Source organism: Panthera leo, chromosome D3 (genome assembly GCF_018350215.1).
Source record: "Panthera leo isolate Ple1 chromosome D3, P.leo_Ple1_pat1.1, whole genome shotgun sequence".
Lineage (NCBI taxonomy): Eukaryota > Metazoa > Chordata > Mammalia > Carnivora > Felidae > Panthera > Panthera leo.
Genome location: NC_056690.1, coordinates 91,937,272 through 91,948,052, shown reverse-complemented (window position 1 = coordinate 91,948,052; position 10,781 = coordinate 91,937,272). Strand labels below are relative to the sequence as shown.

The window sequence follows — 10,781 nt, the reverse complement described above, 5'->3', positions numbered from 1 at the left end:
ATGTGGACATCGGGCTTTTGAAAAAAAAAATCCCGTATGTCTACACCAGCTGTGCCAGGGAAGCCGGCACCACGTTGTACGATGAAGAAACTCGGGCCCCACGAGGTGCAGACTCGCAGTGGAGCCCCGGCCCGACCCTCGCGGGCCGTTTGCTCTGCACTCGGGCTGCCTCTCCCGCGACCCCGTCCCTGCTGTGGGAGGGCTCCAGGGGTGAGCTATTTAGAGCACATAAAAACTATATGTTCTGGGCGCACAAAGGAGGCATTTGTGCGCGATGGGTGGGTTGATAAGATTCGTTTGTGGAAAAGTTTTAAAGATGTCTCTGCCAGTAGCCTGGCGGGCGGTCGCATGCCTCTCATAGATGCAGAATTTCTGCCACAGCACATCCACGGGCCACAACCATGGGCCTTTTTGTTTCCATCGCCCTCCCTGGTGACCCCGAGCACGGGGAGCCAAGGACAGAAGTATTCCACAAACAAGGAGGGTCCTCTCAGCCCTGGCCTACACTGGCACATTCCACGGCCCCACCCGCCCAAGGGCCCCAAGGGCTCCTCTGCGGAGAGGGGCTGGGCCGCTGGACGGGGACACACGGGCACTCACAGCGCCCCTGTTCCTTAAAGCGGGTGGTCAGCCACGTTGTGGCAGCTTGAGGTCCTGTCCGTGCCGGGCCTGTGGCGTGGCCTCAGAAGGCTGCCCCTCGCAGGAAGGGGATCCCTCCTGCCTTCGTCTCCGGGGTAGGAGTTGGGGGCTTGGTCACGAGCACCGGTTCCCAGGTCGCGGTCCGCACCACAGCGCCTGCGGGCCTCTGTCTGCCGCCAGTCCCTGGCCTTCCCGCGGGGGCTCTTGGTTTGAGCTTAATCAGAGCCCGGCGGAGCCACAGGCTTGGTGGTCAGTGCGGTCCTCTGCCCGCCCCCCCCACGATGGGCGGGGGCTGGTCCACACGCAGACCGGGCAGGATGCTTCTCCTGGGGCCTCCCACGTCAGGGACACACCTGCGTGCCCCGTGTTAACGTCACTTAGGAAGAGGGCACTTCCGGCTGGAGGTGGAGGAGGGCACATTGCCCCTACCTCCAGAGCCCCGCCCCCCATCTCAGGCCTTAGGCGAGGAAGCAGGGGCTCCCCAGCGACTCCGTTCCCGGGAAGGCTGCCTGGCCCCGCTTGGAGGCGGGTAGGGGTGAGGTGGGGCAGCCAGGCCTGTACCTGTTATTCCCAGCATCTGCTTCCAAGCACCCGCCATGAAACATCGCGTGCCCTTCACACACGCGCGGGTTTTATTTCTGCACTTGGCTGTAGAGGGTCTGAGGAGCTCTACGTCCGCCTCTCGGCTGTCAGGGTGCTCTTAGCTTCATGGGTCCTCGTTAGGGCTCCAAGGAAAGTCCGCCATCTAGGCTCTCGCGGTGGGACCGGCTGGTGGTGGGACACCGCAGGGGGTCCCGCACCTCCAGGCCCAGAGTGGCGAGGCAAAGAAAAAAAAAATTTAAACAAGCAACAACAACCAAAACACCACCCTTACGGAAAAGCAACCTGGAGATTTTGTTCCAGTAATGACTGATTTCATACTTTGAGTGAAAATGCGACTGTAGCCCAGCCTCAGGTCTAAGCAAAGGGAACGGTGTCTGCCTCCTGGTTCTTTCCTGGAATCTGCGCTTGGGGGAATTGGAGCCCCAGGAGCTGGCGTTCTGAGCGGTTATCGATGGGCTGGCTGGGAGAGGATGGGCGCGGGAGGCCAGAGGGGCCGGACGGGCAGGGCTCAGTCGGCGGGGGACAGGCGTGCTCCCGGAGGCCGTGGGCTCATCTGCAAAGCTGCCTTCCCTAAAAGTCCCGAACAGAGAGATCCACACCGCCTGCCACCAACAGAAGTGAACAGAGGATCAGAATTTAACAAGACCTGTGGAGGAGAGTTAATGGTGTCGCTTCAGTTCAAGCCCTGTGTTTCCGGACGGTTTTCCCCAGACTGTACAAGGCAGGGCCACCTTCTATTGGTTGGGGCTCTTCTGCAAAGGCGCGAAGTATTAGGTAGCTTTTCCTGAGCCCCTTACAGCCATCTCTGCATCTCAAGACCTTTTAGCCTGAGAAGTCCCTTGTGTGACTTCAGCTCATCCGCTCTGAAGGACGTGAACTTGGCATGTGAATTTGGGTAGGCTTGCCCTTGCTTGCCTATGGCAACTCGTCCCAGGAAGAGAGGACCCGAAATCAGGTCAGTTGTGGTTCTCTAGATTGCACAGTGGCCTTAATAGTCTCAGGAATCTCTAACGTACCCGATGAGGAAAAGCTCTGGGGAAGAAAGTACAAGTTAAAAAAGCGTGAGTTTAAAAACGAGAAACCAAAGACCCAGTAATTGAAGATTTCCTCCATTGTGTGGATTCCATAATGATGGGCGTTAATCTGTCATGCTGCTGCTTTGAGTTAGGAACGAAGGACTAGCCTGGACAATTACCAGAAACAGGACACATTGGTGCGTTTGGATATACGGACCTATGTGGGGATAATACTTCCCAAAGGGACCATAAGCTAGAAAACCAGATTGCAAATCACTTAGGAGAAAACCGTCCAGTGTACCAGGACAAGGGCGCATACAGCGCCTCTGAATTCTGCCATTGTGTATTTAGATGAAAGTCACCAAGTGTCCCCATCGCTGTGCGGATGCACTCTCCGGCCCCGGAAGGTGACTGAGCCCCATCGAGAACCTCCTCCGTGCGGGGTCCCTGCCTTGTCGCGGGTGCTGCAAGGTTGTCCGCGGTGCACAATAAAGGACAGCAGGGTGATGCCGACTGCTGTCTGGGCATCGGGGAACGTGCGTTTTTAGCCGCTTGTCTTTTCTTTATGAATCTCACCATTTCGTTAGTTGTCTGTACTGCAGGCCCCACGGAAGCCGCGGAGGAAGAGATTCCGCGAGGCCTCCTGTAGGGTCTCCGAGACCCCGTCCGGGTCCGGTCTGTGTCCGGGGCCCCCACAAGGAGGGGGTGCGGATAGGACGCTGGGAACCTGTGTTTTTCAGCCAGGAAAAATCCTAGTTCCTTGGGTGAAAACACCCTGTGATGGAGGACAGACTCATCAAATCAGTTCAGCTGTGGCTTTGTGGTTGTTTGCTCACTTATGGGAACTTAAAACACCTCAAACAAGCCTGACCTGTACTCTGTGCTATAGACCTGACCACATCTCCCCCCAGGACAGGTGCTTTTCTTCTTTTTAAGTTTATTTATTTGTTTTGAGAGAGACACAGCGTGAGCAGGGGAGGGGCAGAGAGAGCTCCTCACTGCCAGTGCAGAGCCTGATGTGGGGATCGCACCCACAAACTTTGAGATCGTGACCTGAGCCAAAACCAAGAGTTGGTCACTTAACCAGCTGAGCCACCTGGGTGCCCCAGGACAGGTGCTTTTAAAACCAAGGTAAGAAGATGCACGAAATCAGTTCAGTCTGATCCCGCAAAATGAATGCACAAATTTTATTTTCTGCCCAAACAGTTGATGGATGTCGTGTAGAAAAAATACAGACGGAGGGGTGGCTCACAAAAGCCCCTCTGTGGGGAAAATTGTAGCGGTTGCCCCACGTGGAGGCCATGCAACTTGTGGGGTTTGGGCCGTTTGCAGCGAGCGGGGGGTGGGGAGTTGGATCTGAATTTCAGGTCTGGGGCAGACCCCGGGCTTCCTAATGCTTTCCCAGCCGTGACCTCTCCAGGAGGCCGCTCACCGGGGCTGGGCTCAAGGCCTCCGCCTGGGGTGGAGATAGGAGTGTGCATATGTAAAATAAGCCAACAGGGATGGTTTGGGTGGGATGAGCGTATAGGGCACGTTTTTAAGTTCAGTGTTGGCAAAACCTCTCATCACCTCAGCCCCACAGACTCAGCACGCAGGGGGGTGCACCTTCTCAAGCCAACCCAAAGGGGCGAAAAACGCCGAGCCCCAGCCCAACGACGGCGGGAAAGGGCCCGACACACAGCGGGCCTAGGATGCTCGGCGTCTCCGAGACTAAGCTCTCCTCCCAGAGACTGTGGTCTGTGAGTGGAGGCAGGGAGCGGAGGGGCGGGAGGGGGGAGGGGACGTGCCATCGCCACACGGTGAGCCGAGGTGTCCTCAGAATGACCGACTGGGCACTTCGCCCGACCTGTTAAGAAAGCAGAATCGGGTGCCATCCCGTGCGTCCCGACTTGTGGGGTCTGGGGCGTGCCTGGACATCTGTATTTTTTCTCATGCGCGTGCACACGTGGGCGGTTCTGATGTAACTTATTCATGAGCTGTGATTCCCACGGGTGTGGTGGAGTAGAACAGACGAGGTATGTTCCACGTTAAATGCAGTGATACTTAAATACAGGACGATATGCACTTCGTCCTCAGTTTTATCCGAGCCCATCCTAGGAACATCGGGCTCTGGTTCGGGGGGAGCAGGGGACGTGCAGGGAGGCACCTCCGCGTACGCCTGCACAGCTCCCGGAGCCCAGGGTGCACTGAGCCCGCGGGGTGCCTCCGGCGGGTCTCCTGTTTGCAGGTGGGGGCGCTGGCGGAGCTGCTCGCTCGGGACGGGCGGCTTTCTGTGAGGTCCCTCTGCCGCCCCTACGCCTGTCCCTCTCCATTCAGCAGCCGTGACCCACACGTGGCTTAGCGGTCAAGTGTGTGCAGTTAAATTCTCCCCGTAGAGGCAAGAGCCCAGCTGCAGGTAAGGCCCGGAAGAGACCCTGAGCGAGGCCCGGAGCCGTGGTGTTCCGATCGTATGCCTGGAATTAACACCGCGTCCTCCAGTGAGTCCTACTTAGCTTCCCTACGTGTCTGTTTCCTCATGTGAATAAAAGCGATCCTAGAACTACCTGCTTGTTAGGGTTGTTGGTAATGCGTACAAGACACCCGGTGCGGTCAGCCAAGGCCTCCCGTCCCGGGCTCTCTGGGGACAGCCGCACGTACGGGAGCAGCCGCCCTGGGTGAAAACTCAGCTCGCCAAACCCTAGCGCGTGCTGCTGAAAGGGGCCTGCAGGTATCTGAGGCAAGAACGTAGCTATATCGTCCCACGTCCTCACCACAGACGCCCAGTTCAGCGACCGGCCCGAAGCCGTCGTCCGGTCGGAGAGGTTGAGGCTGGTCTGCAGGGTCCTTCTCCTCTGCGCCCTGCAGACCTCGGGCCCTCGCTGGCCCCGACTCCGGATACTGCTGTCCACAGCATGCGGCGATGGCAGTCTCTCTGTTGTCCACGGGCTCGGCCGCGGTCCAGCGGTCCCAGAGCTCGTCAGGTGCGTCCCACTCAGTGAACCATGGACATCCGAGCAATCAGGCCTGACGCACAAACTTGGATTTGGACTTGATGAAAGAATAGAGCCGGGAGACTGAATTCCTTATGCTGGTACCTCAGAGCCACGCTGACGGGTTACATTTAGACTATTACAAACCCTTTGCGTAGCCGGAAAGAGTCAGGTGATACGACTGAAATCCGTTCCCAAGCCAGAGCTTAGACCCCGCTGCAGGGCCTTTCAGGACCGAAGGGAAATCTTCACTTAAAAATAAGCATATAAGAAAACAGTTTAACAGCAGCGATGCCAATGGCGAAGTTCTAGCAAAGAAGAGGTGGGGATTTGACTTCTTTCCTCTGGGAGGAATGGCCCAGCTCACACCGGCGTGGCTGTGATCTTGCTGGGCACCTAGTGCCAACCACGCACCGCATGGGATGCGCAGAGATCAAACAACAAGGTCATGTACTGTGAAACCTTGTACGGTCCTTCCAGCAGCCCTGGGTACAGTGTGGGATCCCACCAGAGAAGCCCACGGCCTTGGGACCAGCGGTGATGGAGAAGCAAAAACCCCAGCATAAAGTGGCAGAAAAAAAAAAAAAGGAAGAAGAAAAAAGAAGAAGATGGTTGCAGTCAGTCAAATAAGAAGTCACCCAGGGGGGCCGGACTGAGGACACCCCGCCTGGGAAGGAGCCAGACACACAGGGATCAGCGGGACCACTGGGACCTTCAGCTGGAGACTTGCTGTGGTTAGGACGTCTGAGTTTCTTCGAACAATAAACACCGCCTCCCCCAAAATCACCCTCCGGTTGGGTGGGTGTCTCTGTTCCAGAAACCACTGTCGAGTGAGTGACGTCTCTGTTTCTCAGAGATGTTCCAGGAACCCATTCTGTGATTTTCACAGCATTACTTTCAAAGGTCCAATACGTCTCCCCTCCGAAGCTTTCTGGGGGCCATTCTAGCATTTAGATGAGGTGGGCTTTAAAAAAAAAAAAAAGTTTTATTGCGAATTCGCGTAGAATTTGAACAACAATAGAGCATTGTAAGTGCATGTTCTGGTAGAATCAGGTCCATGGCTCACAAATTGTGCCCTAAATCGCTATGCTCCATGCTTCGAGTCTCAATAAAAAGACTACATTGGGCTGTAATTCGATGAAAGCTGATATTAATTGACAAATTAAAACTGCATTTGTCCCTACCCAAAATGCTGCACATCACAGATTTCAGTGTCCCCGTGCCCCTTGTGTGCTCAGAGAAGCCACTTTCAGGACAGGAACGCCTTCTCTGTGCCCTCACAAACAGCCGTATTCAGGGACACAAGGCCCAACTGTTACACAAATATTAGTATTCAGATGCGCTTGTGTTTTGTTAATGTGTTTAAGTATGTACAATATAGCTTTTGTTTCTCTCCCGCATTTGCATTAATTTATATTAGCCACAGAATATAAGGCACAGCTAGAAAATCAGACTCTATTTCTGTGGCAACCTATAAATTAGCATCCCATCCTGCAAAAATCTACAGCTTTGTGCGGCCCTAGGATTCTGTACGTTGCTTTTTCATGTTGCTACTGTGCCGCGAGCCATTTAGTACATTTAGTACATACGTTGTAAAAATACTTGTGTTACTCCCTAGCTGAATTTCATCAGGGGTCCCGAAGGACGTGCCATACTCTAAGGGACGTATTTCTGAGGCTTCGGGCACAGCTGACCCTGCGTGCTGTCTCCTAGGAGCCTGGATAAGGTCACGGGGATCCCGGGTTCCGGGCTCTGCCTTGTACTTTGTCACTGGCAAACACTGAGCACGGACGTGGGGAGTGAGGTTCTCTACTTTGGAAGTACAGGTCAAGAAACTGTGTGATGAGTATCATTCACGGGACCGTCTCCTGACGGCCGGGATTTTGTTGAAAGAGAGTGGAATCGTTCGCCTTCTGTTTCTGATGTGTTGGTGAAAGTATGTGTCGTGTAGATGCACAAACATCCTCAAACACTCCCTCCATCTCTCCCGTGGGCGGCATCCCCCCCCCCCACCTGTGCACCTGCAGACCCAGCCCCTTCTTCCTGCCGCCTGCGCACTGGGTGCCCTCCCCTCCACTTCGGCACCCCCGCCCAGGCCCACCCATCCCATCCCTCGAGGGGCCTCCCTGAAGCCCCTGCTCCCGCCCTGTGGTCTCCGTATCAGCAGCTGACACGAAACTGTACGTTATGTTGGTGTCCTGTGGCCGAAGGGCAAACCGCCCCGCGCTGGGTGGTTTCAAACAACGGGAATTTCCACGCTCACGTTCTGGAGGCTGGAGATCCGAACTCAGCGTGTCCGCAGGGCTGTGCCGTGGCTGCCGGCTTAGGGGAGGGTGGGCGCCAGGTCTCTGACCGGCCGGTGCTCCCGCATCACTCCGGTCCCCGCCCCCATCTTCACGTGGCCTCTTCTTCCCGGTGTGGCCGTGTCTGGATCCAGAGCCCCCTCTTTCTGCGAGGACAACAGCCATTGGTCAAGCCCACCCTCCTCCAGTAGGGCCTCATCTTACGTTGGTGTCTACGAACGACCCTGTTCTGAAAAAGCTCGCGTTCACAGCTACTGGGGTTTAGGGTGGGGACCCGCCATTTTGGGGGGGCCCTTCAATTCATGGCACTCATTTTCATCAGTGTTCCTGAGACAAGGACCGGATGTTCATCACTGCAAACCAGGCGCCTGGCACAGTGCACCCCGCTTACTAGGTCCTCAGCAAATAATGGCTGGGTGGCTGGGTGGCTGGGTGGGTAGATGGCCGGGGTGGCTGGGCGGGTGGCTCGGGAGCTGGTGGTGGGCGGGAGGGAGGGTGAGTGCCTGGATGGGTGGCGGGGAGCTGGGTGGGGAGCCGGGCGGATGGTCCGTGGGCGGATTGGCGGGTGGGTAGAGAGGCAGGTGGCCAAACAGACGATGGATGCTGCCGTTGGGTAAATGACAGTGAGCAGATTAGTGGGTGGTTGAAGGAAGGAGGGTATTATAAGGAAGCGTGAGGAAACCCACATTTTCTATAGATAAGTAGCAAAAGGTGGAGTGGGCTGGAGTGGACGTGCACTTAAACCTAACCTACAACTTGAGAGGAAAGTGGATGCGTGGCCATTCTGGGAGGAAACGCTGCGTTCGTGTGTGCGCACAAAGCTATGAGATGGTGGGATCCCACTAGAAGTCCGCCGTTCCCGCTTCGAACTTTACAGTCGTGGCCACTTAGAGAAGAGAGGCCAAATGAAAATGTCCTGAATAAGCAGTTCTCTAGTGCAACAGGCCTCTTGTGGAATCTCAAACTGAAGAATTCTAAATGCCCCATTTCTTTAAGGCATGAATTGCGAAAAGATGTGGGAAGTTCCATGTTTATCAAGAATGCTAAAAATACCTTTGGTCAAATAAATGCTCCCGGACACGTTTAGCTTATGCACCAGTGGAATTTTCGAGATTCAACGTCCCACTAAGGTGCCTGCGGTGCTGGCCTCTCCAGACGCGGCAGGGCGGCGCCCAAGGGGGATTGGCCACGTCGGCAGGAAGCGGGGGTGCTCTCTATGTGGGGTGCCAAATCTCGAGCCAGCGAGGCAAGTCCCGGGGCCCGAGAGCGGCAGGTAGGGTGCTCGCTCGGTCCAGGTTGGGTCCTGCCCGAGCGACGTGGGGTTGCCGTGCAGCTCGATGGCCCCTCGCGCGTCCCGTGGATTCGGTAGGACACTAGCCCTGGAAGAAAGCGTCATTGTCCCCCGCTCCGCTTTGCACGGCCCGTATTCATATCTCACTGTTGTTTGCAGGGGAGGCAGATGTGGAGCAGAACAATGGGGCCCCCTCTCAGGACACGGCGGTGACAGACTCCAAGCGCACAGCGGACCCAAAGAATGCCTGGCAGGACGCCAACCCAGCTGACCCAGGGGGCCGCCCCCACTTGATCCGCCTCTTTTCCCGAGATGCCCCCGGGAGGGAGGACAACACCTTCAAAGACCGGCCCTCGGAGTCAGACGAGCTCCAGACCATCCAAGAGGACAGCACAGCCACTCCCGAGGGCCTCGATGTGATGGCGTCACAGAAAAGACCCTCCCAGCGGCACGGCTCCAAGTACCTGGCATCCGCCAGTGCCATGGATCACGCCAGGCACGGCTTCCTCCCGAGGCACAGAGACACGGGCATCCTTGACTCCCTCGGGCGCTTCTTTGGCGGTGACAGGGGTGTGCCCAAGCGGGGCTCAGGCAAGGTGAGCTCTGAGGAGTAACAGGGGTGCACAGAACGTGTGTCCGCTGTAGTTGACAAGGAGAAGGAAGGAAAGCGTGCAGGTGAGCTAAGCCGTAGGGGAGATGCTGGTGCGGCCCCTCCGCTTTCCACCTGCCGTCCTTGCTGGACGTGCCCCCCGGCCGCGGGAGGGGCCGGGGGGCCGCCTGCCGTGTTGGCACACAACTCAGCCTCTTTCCCCTCCTCCCAAGGGATGCCATCGGGATGTGGCCCAGGGCCGCAAGAACGTTCCGAATCGGGCATCTCTAGGGTGGCCTGGTGTGGGCACTGCAGGAAGGGCACCGCGTTCTCGGCTCTTTGGTGGCTCATGCTTGGGGGCTTCGTGGCTGCTTTGCCTCCCGCGCCCCCGCTTTCAGGTTCGACATTGGGTCGTGCTTGTTTTTCTTGGAGTCCGCACTGCTAGCTTCGCGTTGTCTTGCAACAATAATGCGATTGAGGACTTTCGCACAAAGCCGAGATTTAAATTCGCCTTGAGCAGATTTTGTCTTTTGTCTGAGTTATTTTGGGGGGAAGGGGTGGGGGTGGGGGGGCGGGAGGGTTGAGTGTGCCTATGAATCACAACTGTATTATTCTGTTATTCCATTAGCCTGAATCTAGAGTCTGTGAAGTTTCATTATTTAAATATTCTGTAGATGAGAATTGTATCACGAGACAAAAGGCCCCCATTATACTCCCGTGTCCAGCGCTGGCTTCTGGACTGGATTGTCACTGGGTCATCCGTGCTCATGTTTCATCCAAGAGCCACATCCCAAGTGGCTTTCCCATAGCAGACACATAGCACGTCACATGCCTTTTTGGGGTGGTGCATAGCTGAGCATTTCGGAAGGAGAGGGTGTTTTCAAAGAAGCCCGGGTTTACTGGCCGGGCGCACAGAACTCACACGCCGTAGGTCTTGCTCTGGCTGTGTATTGTTCTTATTCTGAACTCGGTCTTGGGAACGTCAAGAGGCTTTTGGGTAAAGTGTGGAGCCGGGACCCCGACCTGCGGTTTCTAAAGGAGCTTCTAAAAGTTGCTCTCATCTCTAACGACAATTCTTAAAACGACTGATGTTCGTGAAATGGTCGCGCGCGAACCACGCGGTCAGTTTCGCTGCACACGCGGGGCCCCGGGCGCTGCTAATGTCTCTGGTACCTGCCCCGAGGCGAGGCCGCTCATGTGGCTCTTGTCACGCCTTCTTGGGACTAACACTTGGTACATCCTGCGTGCTGACGGAGTTCGTCTTCTGCTCGGTTCTTTGAGTGTCTGTGTTTGGAGACGTGCGCTCTTACTCTGGGGCAGTCTCGCGTCACCCTAAAGTGTCGGTCCCCTGATCTGTTTCGAATGCTGGTT

The 10,781-nt window shown here is 56.3% G+C and overlaps 1 protein-coding gene across 18 annotated transcripts in view; it reads left to right on the top strand.

Moving 5' to 3' along the window:
• Positions 1-10,781, top strand: part of LOC122203528 (myelin basic protein) — a 118,901-nt gene that overhangs the window by 76,475 nt on the left and 31,645 nt on the right. For all 18 annotated transcript variants that reach the window (XM_042910454.1, XM_042910458.1, XM_042910464.1 and 15 more), the window contains one exon: positions 8,981-9,417. In XM_042910454.1, the coding sequence (XP_042766388.1) occupies positions 8,981-9,417 (437 nt within the window). The remainder of the gene's footprint in view (positions 1-8,980; positions 9,418-10,781) is intronic.